The following is a 24,880-nucleotide window of genomic DNA, read 5'->3' as shown; positions in this document are numbered from 1 at the left end:
GGCTGTGTTTCAGAGGGTGGTGGATTCTTTTGTGATGCAGCAAAGCTGTTCCTTGCTGCATGATTGCCTTGCTCTGTTATTTGCTGGGTCCTTGAGAGGCCTGGAGGCTGCAGAGTGTGGTCTTCTTCAGGAAGGGCAGGGAAGGGGAGGGGAGGTGGAGGGGCAGTCTGTCTGTCTTGCACAGGCTGGAGGAAAGCAGGAAGGTTATTACTCATCTGGATGGCTGGAAGGTGGAAAGGAAGAGGAATGAGAGGTTTTGCCAGAGGGCATGTTGGTGCTTTGTGTTGAACATGGTGTGGAGATGCAGAAAGTATTTTTGTGAAGGAGAGAAAGAAGAGAGGAGACACGGTGGAAGCAGAAGAGAAGTGGAGGCAAGGATAGGGCAGGTCTGAGGCAAAAAAAGAAGAAGGAAGAGAAGGAAAAGGAGGAAAGAGAAATAAAAAGATGTAAGGAAGAGTAAGAAAGAGATGAAGAAAGAGAAAGGAGAAAAAAACGAAAAAGGTAGCAGGAAATAAAGAGAGGAAAGAATGAAGGAGATGGAAAGACGGCGGAAGAGGACTGTATGCAAGGAAAAACGAAGCAAGGAAGAAGGAAAAAAGGAAGAGGAAGGAAGGAAGAGACAATAGAGGAGATTACCAGCGCGCGCTGACATTATCTTTGTACACTGAATGGAGATGAGGACCTCGGCATCCTCAGTGTTCAGGGACAGTGGTCAAGGCTTGATGTAAAGGGGTGAGGAAGGGGAAAGAGCTCTTGCCAGAGGACATGTCCATGCTCCATTTCGAGAGTGAAGTGGGAGAAAGAAGAGAAAGTAGAGAAGGAAGAAAGCAATAATAGAGGGAAAGAAAACAAGAACAAAGGAAGGAATAGGGAGAAGGTAAAGAAATGAAGAAAAGATAAATGAGTTTACTGGCATGCAGAGACACTATCACTCTACAGAGAAAGGTGGTGAGGGAGAGGAAGAAAGGAAGGAAGAAATTAAGGATGGAAGGAAGAGGACAAAGAAGAGAAAAAAGGAGATGACCAGGTCGCACCAACATTATCTTGCATCAGAATCGCAGAAGGAAAGGAAAAAGGCAAGGAAGGAATCTATGCAAGTGAAAAGCAAGCCAGGAAGGAGGAATAGGACGGAAGGAGGAGTAGGAATGCTAGAAGAAAAGAATGAGAAGTAGAGGAAGGAAATGAAGGAAAAGAAGGAAGAGGATAGACGAGACAACCAGCACGCACCGACGTTATGTCTGGACGCTGAGCGGAGCTGGTCCCTAACAGCCTCGCCCTTGGTTAGAGTCCCGCGCTCCGGCGCTGATGCCCCGTAATTAGCGCCGATGGCTCCGTCTTTGATGGTGTCCGCCGCGGGGCCGGAGGCGACTGGGGAGCTGCGAGCGGGGGGAAAGTAGCGAGAAGGGTGGAAAGAGAAGGGCAAGGGGAGTAAAGAATGGGGCACGTCAGGGCAAGAAGGGACAGGAGAAGGAACAGAAGGAAGAGGAGAAACCGAAGAAAGAAAAGGAGGAAAGTTAAGGAAGGAGTAGCAAGTAGAAGAAGGAGGGGAAAACAGTAGGAATTGGCAAGTAAAAAGGAGAGAAACGAAGAGGGAATTGAAGGAAGACTTAAGAAACAGCAAAGAAGGAAGAAAGAAAAGAGAAAGAAGGAAAGAGGAAGAAGGAAAGAAAGGCATATACGCAAGCAAAGAGCAAGCAAGAAAGGTAAAAGAAATAACTAGAGAAAGCGGGAAAGAAGGCCAAGAAAGAGTGGAAGGGAAGGAGGAGACGGGAGAGGAGACGAGCAGGACGGGTGCGGAGGCGCGGTGGACGGTGGGGAGCGTGTGAGCCGGCGGAGCAGCACACGGTGTCGCTGCAGGCTCAGAAACGGCGGTGATTGTCTCCGCGGCTCCGCCCCGGTGCGGCGGAGAGCCCGGCTGTGAGCGCGGGGGGGCGGCGCGGCGCGGGGCGGGGCGGTCAGTTGAGCGGGTGCGTGCGTGCGGCGGCGGGGAGCCGTGCGGGGCCCGGGCGGGTGTCGGCGGCGGCGGCGGCGATGGGCGTGTGTTGGGGGCCCGTGTTGCGGGTGCTGGTGCTGCAGGCGGCCTGGGCGCTGGGCGGCGGTCAGGTGCGGTACTCGGTGCCGGAGGAAGCCAAGGCCGGGACGGTGGTGGGGCGGCTGGCGCAGGACCTGGGCCTGGAGGCGGGCGAGCCGGAGGCGCGTCGGCTGCGTCTGGTGGCGCAGGGCCGTCGGGCGAGCGTGGAGGTGAGCGGGGCGAGCGGGGCGCTGGTGGTGAGCTCGCGGCTGGACCGGGAGGAGCTGTGCGGGAAGAGCGCGCCGTGCGCCCTGCGCCTGGAGGTGCTGGTGGAGCGGCCGCTGCGCGTCTTCCACGTGGAGCTGGAGGTCACGGACATCAACGACAACGCCCCGCTCTTCCCCGCCGCACGCAAAAACCTCAGTTTATCGGAGAACTCTCCTCCCGGGTCTCGGTTCCCGCTGGAGGGCGCGTCGGATGCAGATATCGGAGCCAACGCGCAGCTCTCCTATACACTCAGCCCCAGCGAGCACTTCTCTCTGGATTTGGAAAACTCAGTTGAACGAAATATTGTACCCGATCTTGTTTTAACGAAAGCTCTGGACCGCGAGACGATGCCCGTGCACCGTTTGGTGGTGACGGCGAGTGACGGGGGCCGTCCGGCGCTGACGGGCACGGTGGAGCTGGTGATCTCGGTGCTGGATGCGAACGACAACGCGCCCCAGTTCAACCAGTCGGTGTATAAAGTGCAGCTGCCGGAGAGCGCTGCAGAGGGGACGCTGGTGGCGCGGGTGAACGCCACGGACCCGGACGAGGGAATTAACAGTGAGTTGACCTACTCGGCGACCAACTTCATTCCGCTGAGTGGAAGAGATGTGATTACAGTCAACCCGAAGACGGGAGAGATCCGTCTCACGGGTGCCCTGGACTTCGAGGAAGTCACCATATTTCATTTTCGTATTGAAGCAACAGACAAAGGGTGGCCCCCTTTGTCGGGTCACTGCAAGGTGGTGGTGGATGTACTGGACGTGAACGACAACGCGCCGGAGGTGTGGGTGACGTCGCTGTCGGTGCCGGTGCCGGAGGACGCGGCGGCGGGGACGGTGGTGGCGCTGCTGAGCGTGTCGGACCGGGACTCGGGGGCGAACGGGCGGGTGCGCTGCGCGGTGTGGCCGGCGTCGCCGTTCGGGCTGGTGGCGACGTTCGCGGGCTCGTACTCGCTGGTGCTGCGGGAGGCGCTGGACCGGGAGCGGGTGTCGGAGTACGAGGTGGAGGTGCGGGCGGAGGACGGCGGGTCGCCGCCGCTGCGCGCCAGCCGCGGGGTGCGTGTGCCGGTGTCGGACGTGAACGACAACGCGCCGTCGTTCGCGCAGGCCGTGTACACGGTGCTGGCGCGGGAGAACAACGCGGCGGGCGCGGAGCTGGCGCGGCTGTGGGCGCGGGACCCGGACGAGGCGGGCAACGGTCGCGTGAGCTACTCGGTGGCGGAGGGCGTCGTCGGGGGCGCGTCGTCGGGCGTGGCGCGGCGGCCGGCGTCGAGCTACGTGTCGGTGGACGCGGAGAGCGGGCGGCTGTGGGCGCTGCAGCCGTTGGACTACGAGGAGCTGCAGGTGCTGCAGTTCGAGGTGCGGGCGGTGGACGCGGGGGAGCCGCCGCTGTGCGGCAACGCCACGGTGCAGCTCTTCGTGGTGGACGAGAACGACAACGCGCCGGCGCTGCTGCCGCTTGCGGGCGGCGGTCCGGGCGTGGGGGCGCCGGTCTCGGCGGCGTCGGGGCCGGTCTCGGGGGCGCTGTGGGCGTGGGCGGCGTGGGGGGCGCCGGCGGGGCAGGTGGTGGCGAAGATCCGCGCGGTGGACGCGGACTCGGGCTACAACGCGTGGCTGCGCTACGAGCTGTGGGAGCCGCGGGGGAAGGGCCCGTTCCGCGTGGGGCTGTACAGCGGCGAGGTGAGCACGGCGCGGGCGCTGGAGGAGGCGGACGGCCCGCGGCAGCGGCTGGTGATCGTGGTGCGGGACCACGGGGAGCCGGCGCGCTCGGCCACGGCCACGCTGAGCGTGTCGCTGGTGGAGGGCGCCGAGGCGGCGCTGGCGGCCGCGGGCTCGTCGTCGTCGTCGTCGTCGTCGTCGTTGTCGGGGGCGGGGCTGCGGCCGGCGGAGGGCGGCGCGTCGTCGGCGTCGGCGACGAACGTGTGGCTGGTGGTGGCCATCTGCGCTGTGTCGAGCCTGTTCCTGCTGGCGGTGGTGCTGTACGGGGCGTCGCGGTGGGCGCCGCGGGCGGCCGTGCTGTCGGGGCCCGGGCCGGCGACGCTGGTGTGCGCCAGCGAAGTGGGGAGCTGGTCGTACTCGCAGCGCCAGAGCCGGAGCCTGTGCGTGGCGGACGGCGCGGGCAAGAGCGACCTGATGGTTTTCAGCCCCAACTTCCCGCCGCCGCCGCCCGGCCCCGCGGCGAAGGAGACGCAGCCGGAGCCGCCCGCTCTGCTGGACACGGTCAGTGGCCCTCCCTTCCTCGGCCCTTCCTCGGCCCTTTCTCGCCCGACGCCCCCTTCTCGGCCGCGCCCTGGGCAGGCGGTGGTGGGAGCCGGGCTCGGCCCCCGTGGGCGTGCGGGCGGTGGGTGCTTGGCGGGTGCTTAAGGATCTGAATGGCGCCTTTGCATCTGCCTTCGCGTCCTTGCCGGGGCCGCCCTGCTCTTGCTTTGGTGAAAAAAGCACGAAAGGTATTGCCGCAGCCAGCAGCAGTTACCGTCCGCAGCGGAGGTTTGCTGCTCTGGCTGTGAGTTGTTCTGCGGTGCAATTAAATCGCTGCCGATGTCGATGCGAGGTGCCACGACATTAGCTTTCGAGAGGCTGTTGCTTGCTGGCATGTAGCAGTTGTACCCGAGCTTGCAGGAGGAGAAGACGACAGGCAGGCTGTGGTGCTGACAGTCCCCCAAACAGTATTTCTCATAGAATCATAGATGGTTTGGGTGGAAAGGACCTTCAAGCTCATCCAGTTCCACCTCCCCTGCGTGGGCGAACACTTGAGCAGTTTGCTCAACACCCACGCCTGGCCTTGGCAAGTTTTTTTTTAAAAAATAAAATATTATTGCTTACTATCTTTACACACACCAGCCACAGTCAGTATCAGATGTGATTTCCTGTTGAGAAGTCTGTCCTCCTCTTCTTTGATTCTTCTCTGCAAGAGATGTGATTCAAGCTGATAACCAAGACTTTACACCCTGGCATAATTTCCCGAGCTTCACTCGCTTGACAGGGTTATTATGAAAGTAGGGAAGTCAGTGTGGACTTTTCCTATGGTCTTTTTCCATGTACGTTGTACTTGTTGGAATGGTGTTAGGGCAGAGGAGTGCAAGCCAAGGCATGTGTTAGAAACAGGAAATGTCGTCTTCTTTTCATGCTCCCCCTGTCTCCCAGGTTGTGGATTGATGTTCCTGGCCAGAGAAGTAGCGTGAAATATGTTGGCCTGTTTTGATGCCCTTTCACTGTTTGTGTCAACAGCCACATGATTTCAAAAGCCCTGGAAATCTTTTTTTATTGAAAACAAACAATCAAGAAACTCAAAACCAAATAACTGCCCCTCCCTAACAAAACCCAGTCAACTTCTCCGACACAGTTGGTATCATGCATGACAGTGCTGTGCTCATCAACATGTTGTTTTTTCCCTGAGAGTATGAAATCAATTCCATTGCTGTTTAGAGCTGTCCTGGCATCACCTTCAGAAAGAGTCTTGCTCCCAGGTGTGCCACATTGCCATCTGAGGTAGCTGAAGCTTTGTCAAATGTGAAGGGTCAGGTGCAGTGAGTCTGGGGGGCACCGTGTGTGTGATACCTCTGTGTGTTTTTTGTGGTGCTCTCGTTGATAGGAAGGGTAAGAAAAGTCAGATTGAGCCTTGACGTAGGAAAGGAAACGGGCATGTCGCAGAGGTGAATGTGGCAGTCGCCTGGCCATTACCTGATGTGAAGGGTGACCTTGATCAGTGGGAAGAGTTGTCTGCGGGAAGTGGAAATCCTTGAAGAGACCATGGGCCATGTCCCAAGAAGACCAGCATGGGAGATGATGTGCTTGTCTTGAGAACACATGTCTGGGAGTGGGGAATAGAGGATGCCTAGAGGAAAGCATGAGGCAGGATGGGCATGGAGTGTTCTTGCCCTGGCTCCTTCCTCAGGCTGCAAGTGTCTGGATTTGGAGGCCTTCTGGATCTTGAGATAGTGTGCTATATTGAAATGCCCAGAGCGTTGTCTGAGGTTATGAATATCTCGTCCATTGTGTTGCTGCGTTCCTGACGTAGGCGATGTGTTGGAAAGAAGGGGTGACATGCGGACTGTGGAATACTGTCTGATGAACATTTTCACTGCTGTTTTGGGAAAGGTGGTGTGGGCGGGTAGAGCTTCATCCTGCTGTCCTTATGTTGTGGTGGGCGTCTGCAGCAGTTTCCGCAGCCACTGATGTTGCCATGATGGTTTCTTGATCCTCCTCAGGCAGGATTTGTCAGGGGAGGTAAGGAGGAGGGTGTGACCTTTGGGTGCCCGACTTCCCCTACTTGTGCACTTGCACAGGTGGCCTCAGTAGAGATGCTGTGTCCTCTTGTCAGTGTTAACTCATTCTGATAGGTGCATGTACATGCCAAGCCCTGCACAGTAGCCCAGCTCAGGTGTTCTACGATATAAATTCTCCCACCCAATTGATATTGTGCGTGCCCTTTGCTTCAGCGTTTGGTGTGGTTCTCTCCAAGAATAAATTGCTTGTGGACCGGGACCAGAGCTGCCACAGCTCTAATCAAAGAATCTTTGAAAGCACTAATGCACAGCTCTGTGGTGTTTCCATTTGAGATTCCCGAAAAGGCAAAAGGATTCAGGGTGAAGTTCATGCATCTGGGAAGATTCTGCCAGACACTGTGTGGCTTTGCAGCCCTCCATATGTTCTTTGTTCGAATCGTGTGGGAAGGTGAGGATGTGCAAAGGCCTGGGTCATGCTTAGAACCGAGTTTAGAGCTGGAGCATGTTACTGTGTTGGAGCAATGTCTGGGTCTTGTGGCAGTGATCGTGTGAGTGGTGCTGAGTATGGCCTGGGCGTGTGTCATGGAGAGGGTGACTCTTGAGCGGGGGACAGTCTTGTCAGATGGAAATGGAGATGCTGGGTAGAACATGGCCTGTGTCATTGGGGAAGAAGTGGAGAAAGTCTGCTTAGCTGTGGAGATGCCATTTCCCATGGCGTGGGATAGAGCATGCCAGCAGACAACCTTGAGAAGAGGCCCAGTGCACAGGGCTACTTTCCCGCGATCCTCTCGGGACCTCCAGAAGTTCAGCATATCTCAGGGTGCTGTTGTTCTTTGTAGTATTTCTGCTTGTGCAGACATCTACCACGTGTGACTTTAATCACTTGGTTTTGACGTGGGATGTTGTTGGTCACACAGAAGCTTTTCCACGTTTGGATCGTGCTGCCAGCCTTCTCTGAAACTCTCTTTGGTTCCCTCTGTGCTCTTACTCTTGCCAGGCAGGGGAAGGAGTACTGTCTGCATTCAAGATGTTGGCCAACCTTGCATTTCAATACAGCGGAAGAGCATCACTTTGGTTTTCTTCTCTCCTCTCACCAAAACCTCCCACCCTTTTGGTTTTGCCTTGTCTCACATTGTCAATGTGTTGGTAACAGTGGATGAGATGCAGGCTGCTGAATTTTGGCAGCTGTCAGGTGGCAGGTGTTTGGGTGCTTTCCCATTGTTGTGGGGGATGGCTTTTCCACTCTCTGGAGCCGAGTTTGATGTTAAAAAAAAGTCCTCAGCTTTCAAGTCTCCTTCGTACTTCCCCTGTGAGGCATAAAGGGCACTATGCACTGTCCAGTTTTTAGAGAACATGAGTAATTTTTTTCTATCCAGCTTCCCCAGAAGCACTTTTTATCCTTGAAAACCCGTTTTCCTGTCTTGAAAATATTTCTTTCCTGAAGAAGCAACCAGTGATGCTGCAGGCAAGTCACTTCAGACATAAAGTGGATGTGTTTGTGAGACAGATGTACTTTTGTTCCTGTCTAGCTGTGGCATCTTTATGTTGGATCAACTGAATATTGCCTGGATCGATGGAGCTGGGACCCCAGTGCATTTCTTAGACTGGATGTATTGGGCATTGAGGAGATGTTCTCATTAAAAAAAAAAGTCATGCTGTTTCCTTCGTGGCTTTTGTTTGGCTATGTGATGCATGGATCATGTTAACGAAGGGGAGGTATTCCTTGGGGGCTAAATCCCTTGGGTAACAAGGTTCTCGGTGTGTTGTTCTGGTAGTGGTTGCCTGCTGGAACAGGAAAGCAAGAGTTTGACATTCAGCGTGTAGGTGGAAAATGAGTCAGGAATAATACCTCTTGATCAAGGTACCTGAAGAGTGCTCTGGAGCTGTAGTTGCTTGGTGGGTTTTCAGCCTTCTTGGAAGTATGTCATGCTGGTTTGTGATGGGTTTGAGTTTCCAAAGGAAATACTTCCTTGCATTGCTTGACATCTTTGATGCTGTTTGCGTGGAAGTCCAAGTATCCGGGGCACTTGTGCCACCCTTAGAGTGTGATCTTGTTCATGAAGGGAAGGGGCAGGGGCAGTCTGTGTGTCTTTCATAGAGTAGAGGAAAGTAGGAAAGTTGTTCCTTCCAGGGAAGAGGAATGAGGGCTCTTGCCAAAGGGCGTGTCGGTGCTTCATGTCAAGTTTCATGTTAAGCATGGCGTAGTCATTTAGAAAAAAAAAATTGGTAAAGGAGACCAAAAAGAAGTCTTGTGGTCCTTGCCAGAGAAGTGGCGTGATGTACACTGGCCTGTTTTGATAATCTTTCAGTATTTGTACCAGCAGTCACAGCAATACAAAAGTCTCAGAAATCTTCAGTGTGATTAAACCCCCCCCCAAAAAAACCAAAACCCAACAAACCAGACAAAAACCCTCAAACCCTTCTCAAGTTGTCCTACACAGTAGATATCACCCATTAGAGTTCTGTGCTCATAGAAATTTTGGGTTGTTCTCTCCCAGTATGAAACCAATACCCTTGCCATTAGAGCTGCCCTGACATCACTTTTAGAAAGCGTACTGCTCTCCAGTGTGTAACAATTCTGTCTGAGATAGATATGCGTTGCCAAGCATAAATGGTCAGCTGCAGAGTGTCTTCATGACACTGTGTACATCATAACAGCTGTGGGTTTTCTTGTGGTGCTCTCATTGATGGGAAGGGTCTGTAACAGCTGGATTGAGCCTTGAGGTGGGAAAGGAAGCCATGGCATGTTGCAGAGGTTAATGCGCAGTGGCACTGATTAGGGTGATGTGCTTGCCTTGAGAACACATGTCTGGGAGTGGGGAACGGAGGATGCCTGAAAGGAAAGGGTGAGGCAGGATGGGCACGGTGTGTTCTTGCCCCAGATGCTTTCCCAGGCTCCCAAGGGTCTGGAGTTGGAGGCCTTCTGCCACAGAAGGACATGACTTCCATTGGAGGGATCTGTCATGGGGCGGGGGTGGGTGACCTTGAGCCCGGAAGCGTCTTGCCTGAGTAAATGGAGATACGGGGAGAACGTGGATTGTGTCATTGGGGAAGAACTGAGAATGTTCACTTAGCTGGGGATCCCGTAACTCATAGCATGAGAAAGAGGATGCTGGTAAAAAACCTTGAGAAGAGGTCTGGCACACAGTACTACTTGCTCAGAATCCTGTCAGAACCTCCAGAAGTTCTGCGTATCCTTGTGCCCTGTTGTTCTCTTCTTGCGTTTCAGTACGGTGGAATGGGATTGTTTTGAGGTTATGACCACATGTCAGCAGACACAGAACCACGGTGCTGCTGCTTGGCTGATGTCGGAAATGTGTTAGTAAGAGGGGGTGAGATGCAGACTGCTGAATACTGTCTGATGAACCTTTTACCTTTTCTTTTTTCTTTTTTTCTTTTTTTTTTGTTCAAATGTGTTTTGGGAGGGTAGCACTGCTGTCCTTGTGTAGTGTTGGGTATCTGTAGCATCTTCCACAACTGTTGATGTTGTTGGAAAAAAGCAGTTATCAGGGCTTATTGAAAGAGCTTTAAACTAGATTTGAAGGGGACACAGGTAAAACCAGTCTCGCTAGGGAGAAGCCATGGGGTAGCAGGCCAGTGTTTGAGGGATGGTGTGCTAGCGAGATCCTTCAGTGTGCTCCACGATGTGCTGAGTACACTGGAACATGTTTGAATTTGGTTTGCTTGACTGAGCAGGGATCTTCTTCTAGAACTTAAAAGGAAGGTTTATGGCCATTGGAAGCAAGGACAAGCCACATGGGAGGACTACAGAGATGCGGTTTGCCACCGTAGGGAGAACATTTGTGTGGCCCAAGCTCAATGAGATTTCAAGCTGACCAGGGCTTTTTGAAATATGTTAACAGTAAAAGGAAGATCAGAGCTAGTGTCAGTCGGTTACTTGATAAAGTCGGTCACCTCAGAAATTGGGATGTGGACAAAGCAGAGATGTTTAGTGGCACGTTCGCCTCTGTCTTCAACATTGATGATGGGCCCTGGGACAGGCAGAGCCCTGTGTTGGAAGACCGTGACTGTGGGAATGATAAACTCCCAGCCAACTCTGAACAGGTTTGCTGCTGCAGCTGGAGGCACATAAGTAAATGGGGTTAGATCAGGCTGGCGGCCAGTCACCAGTGGGATGCCACAGGGCTCAATTGTAGGGCCAGGGCTCTTTATTGTTTCTATAAATGATCTCTATATAGAAGTTGAATGTACATTAAGTTGTCCAATGATACTAAATTAAGGGTATTTGCGGACACCATTGGGGACAGAGAGGCCTTTCAGAGAGATCTGGATAGACTAGAGAGCTGGGCAGTCACCAGCTATATGAAATTTAACAAGAGCAAATGCTGGATTCTACACTTGTTGCGGGGTAATCCTGGGGTAATCCCCCAATAGAAACTGGGGATTGAGAGGCTGGAGAGCAGCCCTGTGGAAAGCGATCTGGGGTTTTGTGTTGATGGGAAGTTGAAAAGGAGTCAACAGTGTGTCCTGGCAGCCCAAAGGGCCAACTGTGTCCAGGGGTGCGTCAAACACAGCTTTGCTAGCTGTTCGAGAGAGGTGATTGTCCCACTCTGCACTGCACTAGTGCAGCCCCTCCTTGAGTGCTGTGTGCAGTTTTGTGTGCCTGAATATAAGAAGGAGATCAAACTATGAGAGCGTGTCCAAGGTAGGGTGAGCAAGACGGTGAAAGGTCTTGAGGGGCAAGAGTGATGAAGAGCGGCTGAGGTCACTTGGCTTGTTGAGCTTGGAGAAGAGAAGGCTGAGGGGTGACCTCATTGCAGCCTACAATGTTCTCCAGGGGTGCAGCCAAGGGGGAGGTGCTGATCTCCTCCTGTCTCTGGTGAGCATTGATAGGACACAAGGAAATGGTAGGAAGCTGCGTCAGGGGAAGTTTAGACTGGATGTTAGGAAAAGGTTCTTCACTGAGAGGATGGTCAGTCACTGGAACAGCCTCCCCCAGGGAACCAAGCTCAAGGAGTGCACTGTACAATGGTTTCCAAAGTCTGGTGGAATGGGAGTCATTTTTCTTCTGTCTGGCAACCCCAGAACTCTCTGGTAATGTTAAGGGAAAATGTCCCTTAAAAGCAATTCTTCTGTCCTGAAAATGTTTCTTTTCTGAAGAAGCAACCAGTGATGCTACAGGTAAGTCGCCCATACCTAACCATTCCTATTTAGTCGTGGTATCTCCATGTTGGATCAACCAAATGTTCGCTTCCAGGTTTTTGTTTGGCTGTATGATGCATGGCTCCTGCTAATGAGTGAGAGGTATTCCATGGGAACTAATGCCCTGTGTTGTTCTGGCAGTGCATGCCTGCCAGAATGGGAAAGCAAGAGCTTGTCGTTCAACGTGCAGGTGGAAACTGAGACTGGAAGAATAGCACTTCATTGAGATACATGAAGAGTGCTCAGGAGGTGTGGTTGCCCGCTGCTGTTTCAGGTTTCTTGGTGGATTGTCGTGGTGGTCTGTGATGGCTTTGATTTCTCTAAAGAAAGACAGTCCCCCGCCCCCGCCCGTGTGTTGTTTGGACTCTCTGGAGGCTGTTTGCATGGATGTCCAAGTACCCCGGGCCTGGGGCTGTGTTTCAGAGGGTGGTGGATTCTTTTGTGATGCAGCAAAGCTGTTCCTTGCTGCATGATTGCCTTGCTCTGTTATTTGCTGGGTCCTTGAGAGGCCTGGAGGCTGCAGAGTGTGGTCTTCTTCAGGAAGGGCAGGGAAGGGGAGGGGAGGTGGAGGGGCAGTCTGTCTGTCTTGCACAGGCTGGAGGAAAGCAGGAAGGTTATTACTCATCTGGATGGCTGGAAGGTGGAAAGGAAGAGGAATGAGAGGTTTTGCCAGAGGGCATGTTGGTGCTTTGTGTTGAACATGGTGTGGAGATGCAGAAAGTATTTTTGTGAAGGAGAGAAAGAAGAGAGGAGACGCGGTGGAAGCAGAAGAGAAGTGGAGGCAAGGATAGGGCAGGTCTGAGGCAAAAAAAGAAGAAGGAAGAGAAGGAAAAGGAGGAAAGAGAAATAAAAAGATGTAAGGAAGAGTAAGAAAGAGATGAAGAAAGAGAAAAGAGAAAAAAACGAAAAAGGTAGCAGGAAATAAAGAGAGGAAAGAATGAAGGAGATGGAAAGATGGCGGAAAAGGACTGTATGCAAGGAAAAACGAAGCAAGGAAGAAGGAAAAAAGGAAGAGGAAGGAAGGAAGAGACAATAGAGGAGATTACCAGCGTGCACCAACATTATCTTCATACACTGAATGGAGATGAGGACCTCAGCATGCTCGGTATTCAGGGACACTGGTCAAGGCTTGATGAAAAGTGGTGAGGAAGGGGAAAGAGCTCTTGCCAGAGGACATGTTCATGCTCCATTTCGAGAGTGAAGTAGGAGAAAGAAGAGAAAGTAGAGAAGGAAGAAAGCAAGAATAGAGGGAAAGAAAAGGAAGCAAGAACAAAGCAAGCAAGATAAAGAGCAGAAAGAAATGAAGAAAAGATAAATGATTTTACTAGCATGCACGTTCGGTATCACTGTACAGAGAAGGGTGATGAGGGAGAGCAAAGGAAGGTAGTAAGAACAGGAAGGAAGAAAGTTGAAATGAAGAAAGAGGAAATTAAGGATGGAAGGAAAACGACAAAGAAGAAAAAAAAAGGAAGAAGACATAAAGGACATGACCAGGTTGCACCAATGTTATCTTGCAGTAGAATCACAGAAGGAAAGGGAAAAGGCAAGGAGGGAATGTATGTAAGTAAAAAGCAAGCTCGGAAGGAAGACGGAAAAGAAAGTATAGGCAGAATAGGACGAAAAAGGAGGCAGGAAATAAAGAAGGAAATGAAGGAAAACAAGGAGCAGGATAGACGAGATAACCAGCGCGCACCGACGTTATGTCTGGACGCTGAGCGGAGCTGGTCCCTAACAGCCTCGCCCTTGGTTAGAGTCCCGCGCTCCGGCGCTGATGCCCCGTAATTAGCGCCGATGGCTCCGTCTTTGATGGTGTCCGCCGCGGGGCCGGAGGCGACTGGGGAGCTGCGAGCGGGGGGAAAGAAGCGAGAAGGGTGGAAAGAGAAGGGCAAGGGGAGTAAAGAATGGGGCACGTCAGGGCAAGAAGGGACAGGAGAAGGAACAGAAGGAAGAAGAAAGAGGAGGAGGAGGAAAGAGAAGAAAACAAAGCAAGAAGAAGGAAGAGAAGACAGTAGAAAAAAAGAAGAGAAAAAAGCAAGTGAAATGAAGAAAGAATAAGGACGACGAAGAGGAAGGAAGAAGGGAAGGAATCTATGAAACCCAAAGCAAGGAAGGAATGAAAAAGACATAAGGAGTGGGGAGGGGAAGGGGAAAATAAAGAAGGCCAAGAAAGAGTGGAAGGGAAGGAGGAGACGGGAGAGGAGACGAGCAGGACGGGTGCGGAGGCGCGGTGGACGGTGGGGAGCGTGTGAGCCGGCGGAGCAGCACACGGTGTCGCTGCAGGCTCAGAAACGGCGGTGAGCGTCTCCGCGGCTCCGCCCCGGTGCGGCGGAGAGCCCGGCTGTGAGCGCGGGGGGGCGGCGCGGCGCGGGGCGGGGCGGTCAGTTGAGCGGGTGCGTGCGTGCGGCGGCGGGGAGCCGTGCGGGGCCCGGGCGGGTGTCGGCGGCGGCGGCGGCGATGGGCGTGTGTTGGGGGCCCGTGTTGCGGGTGCTGGTGCTGCAGGCGGCCTGGGCGCTGGGCGGCGGTCAGGTGCGGTACTCGGTGCCGGAGGAAGCCAAGGCCGGGACGGTGGTGGGGCGGCTGGCGCAGGACCTGGGCCTGGAGGCGGGCGAGCCGGAGGCGCGTCGGCTGCGTCTGGTGGCGCAGGGCCGTCGGGCGAGCGTGGAGGTGAGCGGGGCGAGCGGGGCGCTGGTGGTGAGCTCGCGGCTGGACCGGGAGGAGCTGTGCGGGAAGAGCGCGCCGTGCGCCCTGCGCCTGGAGGTGCTGGTGGAGCGGCCGCTGCGCGTCTTCCACGTGGAGCTGGAGGTCACGGACATCAACGACAACGCCCCGCTCTTCCCCGCCGCACGCAAAAACCTCAGTTTATCGGAGAACTCTCCTCCCGGGTCTCGGTTCCCGCTGGAGGGCGCGTCGGATGCGGATATCGGAGCCAACGCGCAGCTCTCCTATACACTCAGCCCGAGCGAGCATTTTACGCTCGATGTTAAATCTTCTGATGAAAGTAGGAAATCCCTATTCCTGGTGCTCACGAAAGCTCTGGACCGCGAGACGATGGCTGTGCACCGTTTGGTGGTGACGGCGAGTGACGGGGGCCGTCCGGCGCTGACGGGCACGGTGGAGCTGGTGATCTCGGTGCTGGATGCGAACGACAACGCGCCCCAGTTCAACCAGTCGGTGTATAAAGTGCAGCTGCTGGAGAGCGCTGCAGAGGGGACGCTGGTGGCGCGGGTGAACGCCACGGATCCGGACGAGGGTCTTAATAAGGAGTTTTCTTACAGCATCATCAGTTCGGTTCCTGCTGGTAACAGAGATCTGTTCGCCATTGATCCCAAGACGGGCGAGATCAGACTGAGGGGCGCCCTGGACTTTGAAGACGTTCGTTTACACGAGTTACAAATCGGAGCGAGAGACAAAGGGACGCCCCCTTTGTCGGGTCACTGCAGCGTGGAGCTGGAGGTGCTGGACGTGAACGACAACGCGCCGGAGGTGTGGGTGACGTCGCTGTCGGTGCCGGTGCCGGAGGACGCGGCGGCGGGGACGGTGGTGGCGCTGCTGAGCGTGTCGGACCGGGACTCGGGGGCGAACGGGCGGGTGCGCTGCGCGGTGTGGCCGGCGTCGCCGTTCGGGCTGGTGGCGACGTTCGCGGGCTCGTACTCGCTGGTGCTGCGGGAGGCGCTGGACCGGGAGCGGGTGTCGGAGTACGAGGTGGAGGTGCGGGCGGAGGACGGCGGGTCGCCGCCGCTGCGCGCCAGCCGCGGGGTGCGTGTGCCGGTGTCGGACGTGAACGACAACGCGCCGTCGTTCGCGCAGGCCGTGTACACGGTGCTGGCGCGGGAGAACAACGCGGCGGGCGCGGAGCTGGCGCGGCTGTGGGCGCGGGACCCGGACGAGGCGGGCAACGGTCGCGTGAGCTACTCGGTGGCGGAGGGCGTCGTCGGGGGCGCGTCGTCGGGCGTGGCGCGGCGGCCGGCGTCGAGCTACGTGTCGGTGGACGCGGAGAGCGGGCGGCTGTGGGCGCTGCAGCCGTTGGACTACGAGGAGCTGCAGGTGCTGCAGTTCGAGGTGCGGGCGGTGGACGCGGGGGAGCCGCCGCTGTGCGGCAACGCCACGGTGCAGCTCTTCGTGGTGGACGAGAACGACAACGCGCCGGCGCTGCTGCCGCTTGCGGGCGGCGGTCCGGGCGTGGGGGCGCCGGTCTCGGCGGCGTCGGGGCCGGTCTCGGGGGCGCTGTGGGCGTGGGCGGCGTGGGGGGCGCCGGCGGGGCAGGTGGTGGCGAAGATCCGCGCGGTGGACGCGGACTCGGGCTACAACGCGTGGCTGCGCTACGAGCTGTGGGAGCCGCGGGGGAAGGGCCCGTTCCGCGTGGGGCTGTACAGCGGCGAGGTGAGCACGGCGCGGGCGCTGGAGGAGGCGGACGGCCCGCGGCAGCGGCTGGTGATCGTGGTGCGGGACCACGGGGAGCCGGCGCGCTCGGCCACGGCCACGCTGAGCGTGTCGCTGGTGGAGGGCGCCGAGGCGGCGCTGGCGGCCGCGGGCTCGTCGTCGTCGTCGTCGTCGTCGTCGTCGTTGTCGGGGGCGGGGCTGCGGCCGGCGGAGGGCGGCGCGTCGTCGGCGTCGGCGACGAACGTGTGGCTGGTGGTGGCCATCTGCGCGGTGTCGAGCCTGTTCCTGCTGGCGGTGGTGCTGTACGGGGCGTCGCGGTGGGCGCCGCGGGCGGCCGTGCTGTCGGGGCCCGGGCCGGCGACGCTGGTGTGCGCCAGCGAAGTGGGGAGCTGGTCGTACTCGCAGCGCCAGAGCCGGAGCCTGTGCGTGGCGGACGGCGCGGGCAAGAGCGACCTGATGGTTTTCAGCCCCAACTTCCCGCCGCCGCCGCCCGGCCCCGCGGCGAAGGAGACGCAGCCGGAGCCGCCCGCTCTGCTGGACACGGTCAGTGGCCCTCCCTTCCTCGTCCTTTCCTCGGCCCTTCCTCGCCCGACGCCCCCTTCTCGGCCGCGCCCTGGGCAGGCGGTGGTGGGAGCCGGGCTCGGCCCCCGTGGGCGTGCGGGCGGTGGGTGCTTGGCGGGTGCTTAAGGATCTGAATGGCGCCTTTGCATCTGCCTTCGCGTCCTTGCCGGGGCCGCCCTGCTCTTGCTTTGGTGAAAAAAGCACGAAAGGTATTGCCGCAGCCAGCAGCAGTTACCGTCCGCAGCGGAGGTTTGCTGCTCTGGCTGTGAGTTGTTCTGCGGTGCAATTAAATCGCTGCCGATGTCGATGCGAGGTGCCACGACATTAGCTTTCGAGAGGCTGTTGCTTGCTGGCATGTAGCAGTTGTACCCGAGCTTGCAGGAGGAGTAGAAGAGAGGCAGGCCGTGGTGGTGACAGTCCCCCAAACAGTATTTCTCATAGAATCATAGATGGTTTGGGTGGAAAGGACCTTCAAGCTCATCCAGTTCCACCTCCCCTGCCGTGGGCGATCACTTGAGCAGTTTGCTGAAAGCCCCGTCTGACCTGGCCTTGAGAAGTTTTTTTAAAAAAAAAAAAAATTGTTGCTTACTATCTTTACTGGCTGTGGCTGGTGTGTGTATCAGACGTGGTTTCCTGTTGAGAAGTCTGTCCTCCTCTTCTTTGATTCTTCTCTGCAAGAGATGTGATTCAAGCTGATACCCAGGACTTTACACCCTGGCATAATTTCCCGAGCTTCACTCGCTTGACAGGGTTATTATGAAAGTAGGGAAGTCAGTGTGGACTTTTCCTATGGTCTTTTTCCATGTACGTTGTACTTGTTGGAATGGTGTTAGGGCAGAGGAGTGCAAGCCAAGGCATGTGTTAGAAACAGGAAATGTCGTCTTCTTTTCATGCTCCCCCTGTCTCCCAGGTTGTGGATTGATGTTCCTGGCCAGAGAAGTAGCGTGAAATATGTTGGCCTGTTTTGATGCCCTTTCACTGTTTGTGTCAACAGCCACATGATTTCAAAAGCCCTGGAAATCTTTTTTTATTGAAAACAAACAATCAAGAAACTCAAAACCAAATAACTGCCCCTCCCTAACAAAACCCAGTCAACTTCTCCGACACAGTTGGTATCATGCATGACAGTGCTGTGCTCATCAACATGTTGTTTTTTCCCTGAGAGTATGAAATCAATTCCATTGCTGTTTAGAGCTGTCCTGGCATCACCTTCAGAAAGAGTCTTGCTCCCAGGTGTGCCACATTGCCATCTGAGGTAGCTGAAGCTTTGTCAAATGTGAAGGGTCAGGTGCAGTGAGTCTGGGGGGGCACCGTGTGTGTGATACCTCTGTGTGTTTTTTGTGGTGCTCTCGTTGATAGGAAGGGTAAGAAAAGTCAGACTGAGCCTTGACGTAGGAAAGGAAACGGGCATGTCGCAGAGGTGAATGTGGCAGTCGCCTGGCCATTACCTGATGTGAAGGGTGACCTTGATCAGTGGGAAGAGTTGTCTGTGGGAAGTGGAAATCCTTGAAGAGACCATGGGCCATGTCCCAAGAAGACCAGCATGGGAGATGATGTGCTTGTCTTGAGAACACATGTCTGGGAGTGGGGAATAGAGGATGCCTAGAGGAAAGCATGAGGCAGGATGGGCATGGAGTGTTCTTGCCCTGGCTCCTTCCTCAGGCTGCAAGTGTCTGGATTTGGAGGCCTTCTGGATCTTGAGATAGTGTGCTATATTGAAATGCCCAGAGCGTTGTCTGAGGTTATGAATATCTCGTCCATTGTGTTGCTGCGTACCTGACGTAGGCGATGTGTTGGAAAGAAGGGGTGACATGCGGACTGTGGAATACTGTCTGATGAACATTTTCACTGCTGTTTTGGGAAAGGTGGTGTGGGCGGGTAGAGCTTCATCCTGCTGTCCTTATGTTGTGGTGGGCGTCTGCAGCAGTTTCCGCAGCCACTGATGTTGCCATGATGGTTTCTTGATCCTCCTCAGGCAGGATTTGTCAGGGGAGGTAAGGAGGAGGGTGTGACCTTTGGGTGCCCGACTTCCCCTACTTGTGCACTTGCACAGGTGGCCTCAGTAGAGATGCTGTGTCCTCTTGTCAGTGTTAACTCATTCTGATAGGTGCATGTACATGCCAAGCCCTGCACAGTAGCCCAGCTCAGGTGTTCTACGATATAAATTCTCCCACCCAATTGATATTGTGCGTGCCCTTTGCTTCAGCGTTTGGTGTGGTTCTCTCCAAGAATAAATTGCTTGTGGACCGGGACCAGAGCTGCCACAGCTCTAATCAAAGAATCTTTGAAAGCACTAATGCACAGCTCTGTGGTGTTTCCATTTGAGATTCCCGAAAAGGCAAAAGGATTCAGGGTGAAGTTCATGCATCTGGGAAGATTCTGCCAGACACTGTGTGGCTTTGCAGCCCTCCATATGTTCTTTGTTCGAATCGTGTGGGAAGGTGAGGATGTGCAAAGGCCTGGGTCATGCTTAGAACCGAGTTTAGAGCTGGAGCATGTTACTGTGTTGGAGCAATGTCTGGGTCTTGTGGCAGTGATCGTGTGAGTGGTGCTGAGTATGGCCTGGGCGTGTGTCATGGAGAGGGTGACTCTTGAGCGGGGGACAGTCTTGTCAGATGGAAATGGAGATGCTGGGTAGAACATGGCCTGTGTCATTGGGGAAGAAGTGGAGAAAGTCTGCTTAGCTGTGGAGATGCCATTTCCCATGGCGTGGGATAGGGCATGCCAGCAGACAACCTTGAGAAGAGGCCCAGCGCACAGGGCTACTTTCCCGCGATCCTCTCGGGACCTCCAGAAGTTCAGCATATCTCAGGGTGCTGTTGTTCTTTGTAGTATTTCTGCTTGTGCAGACATCTACCACGTGTGACTTTAATCACTTGGTTTTGACGTGGGATGTTGTTGGTCACACAGAAGCTTTTCCACGTTTGGATCGTGCTGCCAGCCTTCTCTGAAACTCTCTTTGGTTCCCTCTGTGCTCTTACTCTTGCCAGGCAGGGGAAGGAGTACTGTCTGCATTCAAGATGTTGGCCAACCTTGCATTTCAATACAGCGGAAGAGCATCACTTTGGTTTTCTTCTCTCCTCTCACCAAAACCTCCCACCCTTTTGGTTTTGCCTTGTCTCACATTGTCAATGTGTTGGTAACAGTGGATGAGAGGCAGGCTGCTGAATTTTGGCAGCTATCAGGTGGCAGATGTTTGGGTGCTTTCCCATTGTTGTGGGGGATGGCTTTTCCACTCTCTGGAGCCGAGTTTGATGTTAAAAAAAAGTGCTCAGCTTTCAAGTCTCCTTCGTACTTCCCCTGTGAGGCATAAAGGGCACTATGCACTGTCCAGTTTTTACAGAACATGAGTAATTTTTTTCTGTCCAGCTTCCCCAGAAGCACTTTTTATCCTTGAAAACCAGTTTTCCTGTCTTGAAAATATTTCTTATTCTGCAGAAGCAACCAGTGATGCTGCAGGCAAGTCACTTCAGACATAAAGTGGATGTGTTTGCGAGACAGATGTACTTTTGTTCCTGTTTAGGAATTAGCATTTAGAATGTTGCCTGGATTGTAATGCCTGTAGGTTTGGACCAGCACAGCACCACTGCCTGCTCTCGTTCCTTTCTTGTCACTTCCAGGCACAGTGTGAGCAGGTGGTAGCAAGAACAGATGGAGGAGGAACCCCAATGCATTTCTTTGCCTGGATGTGTTGGTCACCGAGGAGATGTTCTCATTAAAAAAATGTTGTGGTGTTTCCTTCGTGGCTTTTGTTTCACTATGTGGCATGTGGATGATGGTAATGATGGGGAGGTATTCCAAGGGGGCTAAATCCCTTGGTAAGAAGGTTCTTGGTGTGTTATTTTGGCAGTCCATGCCTACCAGAATGGGAAAGCAAGAGCTTGACATTCAGCATCTTCATAGCTCTTGACATAGCTCTTCATCAAGGTATATGAAGAGTGCTCTGTCTCTGCAGTGGAGCTGTAGTTGCTTGGTGCCTTTTCAGCCTTCTTGGAGGATTGTCATACCATCTGTGATGGGTTTGAGTTTCCGAAGGAAAGACTCCCCTGCCTTGCTTGGCATCTTTGAGGCTGTTTGCATGGATGTCCAAGTACCTGGGGCACTTGGAGTGGCACTCTCAGATTGTGGTCTTCTTCATGAAGGGAAGGGGCAGAGGCAGTCTGTCTGTCCATCTTGGCTAGACTGGAGGAAAGCATGAAGGTTGTTCCTTCCTTCCAGGGAAGAGGAATGAGAGCTCTTGCGAAAGGGCGTGTCAGTGCTTCATGTCAAGCTTCATGTGAAGCATGGTGTGGTCATTTAGAGAAAAATTTGATAAAGGAGACAGAAAAGTAGACTTGTATTCCTTGCCAGAGAAGTGGCATGAGGTACACTGGCCTGTTTTGATGTTCTTTCAGTATTTGTACCAGCCGGCACAACATACAAAATCGTCAGACATTTTTAATGTGATTTAAAACCCCCAAATAACAAAAACCACCAAAACAAACAAAAAACCCAATCCCATATCAAATTGTCCTATGCAGTATATATCATCCATTAGAGTTCTGTGCTCATAGAAATTTGGGTTGTTCTCTCGCAGCACGAAACCAATGCCATTGCCATTGGAGCTGCCGTGACATCACTTTTAGAAAGCGTACTGCTCTCCAGTGTGTAACACTTCCATCTGAGATAGCTGAAGCATTGCCAAACGTGAAGGATCAGCTGCAGTGAGTCTGCTGGACACCGTGTGTGTGATACCTCTGTGTGTTTTTTGTGGTGCTCTCATTGATGGGACGGGTCTATAAAAGTCGGCTTGAGCCTTGAGTTTGGAAATGTAACGGTGTCATGTCCTAGAGGTGAATGCGGCAGTGGCCCTGAGTAGGGCCTGGCCATCTCTTGGTGTGAAGGGTGACCATGAGCAGTGGGAAGAGTTGTGTGTGGGAATTTGAAATCCTTGGGAAGACCATGAGTGATGTCATAAGAAGACATGGTGTGCTAGCAAGATCCTTCAGTGTGCTCCACGATGTGCCGAGTACACTGGAACACATTTGAAACATCTCTGTACAAATGTGTGGAGCATGAGGAATGAAGAAGAGGAGCTAGAAGCTTTGTCCCAGTCCCAGAGCTATGATATCATTGATGAAACCTGGTGGGATGATCCTGTGACGGGTGTGCTGTGATGGATGATTATAGGCTCTTGTGGAGCGATAGGCAGGTCAGGTGAGGTGGGGTGGTGGTGCTGTATTTAAGGGAGGACTTGGATTGTATGGAGCTTGCAGTTGGCGACGACACGGTTGAGCACCTCTGGGTAAGGATTAAGGGAAAAGCAACTAAGGCGGATGTTGTTGTGGGAGTCCACTGTCAACCACCCAGCCAGGATGACCACGCCAATGAATTATTCCACAAGGAATTAAGGGATATCCCTACATCAGCTGCCCGTGTCCTTTTGCGTGATTTTAACATCCCAGAGGTTAGCTGGGAATATCATACAGCAGACACAAGCAGGTCCAGGAAATTCCTGCAGCACGTTGAAGATAACTTCTTGGTGCAGGTACTAAGGGAGCAGACTAGAAAAGGTGCCCTCCTGGCTTTGTTGTTTGTACACAGAGAAGTAGTCGTGTGTAAAGTGGTGATTGGTGGCTGTCTCGGTCACAGTGCCCATGAAGTAGTTGAGTTTCAAGTTGTTGGCCACAGGAGAAGAACTGCCAGCAAAACTTTGGCCCTGGGTGTGGGGAGAGCAGACTTTGGGCTGCTGAAGGGGGTGGTCGGTGAGGTCCCCTGGGAATCTGGTTTTGAAAGTGTTTGGGTCCATGGATACTGGTCACTTTGTAAGAGCCATCTCTTAAGAGCGCAGGAGCAGGCAATGCCAAAGTGTTGGGAGTCAAGCAAGTGGGGTAGAAGGGTGGGTTGGCTAGGCAGGGATCTTCCTCTAGAACTTAATTGAGAAAGGAAATTGTATGGACGTTGGAAGCAAGGACAAGTGACATGGGAGGACTACAGAGACGTTGTTTGCAACTGTTTGCAAGTCGTGTGGCCAAAGCTTGATGAGATTTCAAGCTGGCCAGCACTGTGAAGGAGAACAAAAAGGGCTTTTTAAATATGTTAACAGTAAAAGGAGGATAAGTGCTAGTGTCAGTCCGTTACTTGATAAAGTCGGTCACCTCACAAATTGGGACGTAGACAAAGCAGAGATGTTTAATGCCACCTTCATCAACACCAATGATGGGCCCTGGGACCGGCGGAGCCCTGTGTTGGAAGACCGTGACTGGGGGAATGATAAACTCCCAGCCAACTCTGAACAGGTTTGAGACTTGCTGCTGCAGCTGGAGGCACATAAGTAAATGGGGTTAGATCAGGCTGGCGGCCAGTCACCAGTGGGATGCCACAGGGCTCAATTGTAGGGCCAGGGCTCTTTATTGTTTCTATAAATCATCTGTATGTATCAATTGAATGTACATTAAATTGTCCAATGATACTAAATTCGGAGGAGCTGTGGACACCACTGGGGACAGAGAGGCCTTTCAGAGAGATCTGGATAGACTAGAGAGCTGGGCAATCACCAGCTATATGAAATTTAACAAGAGCAAATGCTGGATTCTACACTTGTTGCGGGGTAATCCTGGGGTAATCCCCCAATAGAAACTGGGGATTGAGAGGCTGGAGAGCAGCCCTGTGGAAAGTGATCTGGGGTTTTGTGTTGATGGGAAGTTGAAAAGGAGTCAACAGTGTGTCCTGGCAGCCCAAAGGGCCAACTGTGTCCAGGGGTGCGTCAAACACAGCTTTGCTAGCTGTTCGAGAGAGGTGATTGTCCCACTCTGCACTGCACTAGTGCAGCCCCTCCTTGAGTGCTGTGTGCAGTTTTGTGTGCCTGAATATAAGAAGGAGATCAAACTATGAGAGCGCGTCCAAGGTAGGGTGAGCAAGACGGTGAAAGGTCTTGAGGGGCAAGAGTGATGAAGAGCAGCTGAGGTCACTTGGCTTGTTGAGCTTGGAGAAGAGAAGGCTGAGGGGTGACCTCATTGCAGCCTACAATGTTCTCCAGGGGTGCAGCCAAGGGGGAGGTGCTGATCTCCTCCTGTCTCTGGTGAGCATTGGTAGGACACAAGGAAATGGTAGGAGTGCACTGTACAATGGTTTCCAAAGTCTGGCGGAATGGGAGTCTTTTTTTTTCTGTCCGGCAACCCCAGAACTCTCTGGTAATGTTAAGGGAAAATGTCCCTTAAAAGCAATTCTTCTGTCCTGAAAATGTTTCTTTTCTGAAGAAGCAACCAGTGATGCTACAGGTAAGTCACCCATAGCTAACCATTCCTATTTAGTCATAGTACCTCCATGTTGGATCAGCCGAATGTTGCCGGGATTTTAATGCCTGTAGGTTTGGACCAGCACAGCATCAGTGTCCGCTCTTGTTCCTTTGCTGCAAGGTGGCAGCAAGGACGGATGGAGGAAGGACCGCAGTGCAGTTCGTGGAGTGGGTGTGTTGGGAGGCAAGGGATGTTCTCAGTGAAAATGTCATGGTGTTTGCTTCCTGGCTTTTTGTTTGGCTGTATGATGCATGGCTCCTGCTAATGAGTGAGAGGTATTCCATGGGAACTAATGCCCTGTGTTGTTCTGGCAGTGCATGCCTGCCAGAATGGGAAAGCAAGAGCTTGTCGTTCAACGTGCAGGTGGAAACTGAGACTGGAAGAATAGCACTTCATTGAGATACATGAAGAGTGCTCAGGAGGTGTGGTTGCCCGCTGCTGTTTCAGGTTTCTTGGTGGATTGTCGTGGTGGTGTGTCTTTGATTTCTCTAAAGAAAGACAGTCCCCCGCCCCCGCCCGTGTGTTGTTTGGACTCTCTGGAGGCTGTTTGCATGGATGTCCAAGTACCCGGGGCTTGGGGCTGTGTTTCAGAGGGTGGTGGATTCTTTTGTGATGCAGCAGAGCTGTTCCTTGCTGCATGATTGCCTTGCTCTGTTATTTGCTGGGTCCTTGAGAGGCCTGGAGGCTGCAGAGTGTGGTCTTCTTCAGGAAGGGCAGGGAAGGGGAGGGGAGGTGGAGGGGCAGTCTGTCTGTCTTGCACAGGCTGGAGGAAAGCAGGAAGGTTATTACTCATCTGGATGGCTGGAAGGTGGAAAGGAAGAGGAATGAGAGGTTTTGCCAGAGGGCATGTTGGTGCTTTGTGTTGAGCGTGGTGTGGAGATGCAAGAAAGTATTTTTGTAAAGGAGAGAAAGAAGAGAGGAGACGCGGTGGAAGCAGAAGAGAAGGGGAGGCAAGGATAGGGCAGGTCTGAGGCAAAAAAAGAAGAAGGAAGAGAA

The 24,880-nt window shown here is 53.8% G+C and overlaps 2 protein-coding genes across 2 annotated transcripts in view; both read left to right on the top strand.

The window, feature by feature from the left end:
* Positions 1–17,529, top strand: part of LOC129213003 (protocadherin alpha-6-like) — a 40,399-nt gene extending 22,870 nt beyond the window's left edge. The window contains exons 2-3 of the mRNA XM_054842275.1: positions 15,120–16,673; positions 17,518–17,529. Of these exons, the coding sequence (XP_054698250.1) occupies positions 15,120–16,673; positions 17,518–17,529 (1,566 nt within the window). The remainder of the gene's footprint in view (positions 1–15,119; positions 16,674–17,517) is intronic.
* On the top strand, positions 2,012–5,433 carry LOC129212976 (protocadherin alpha-13-like). The gene is given in 4 exon segments (XM_054842243.1): positions 2,012–4,510; positions 4,513–4,610; positions 4,613–4,780; positions 5,422–5,433. Coding segments are annotated over 4 exon segments (2,757 nt in total). The 5' UTR covers positions 2,012–2,031.
* Positions 17,530–24,880: the final 7,351 nt, after the last annotated feature.

Source organism: Grus americana, chromosome 14 (genome assembly GCF_028858705.1).
Source record: "Grus americana isolate bGruAme1 chromosome 14, bGruAme1.mat, whole genome shotgun sequence".
Classification (NCBI taxonomy): Eukaryota; Metazoa; Chordata; class Aves; order Gruiformes; family Gruidae; genus Grus; species Grus americana.
This window is presented reverse-complemented; position numbering and strand designations above follow the sequence as displayed.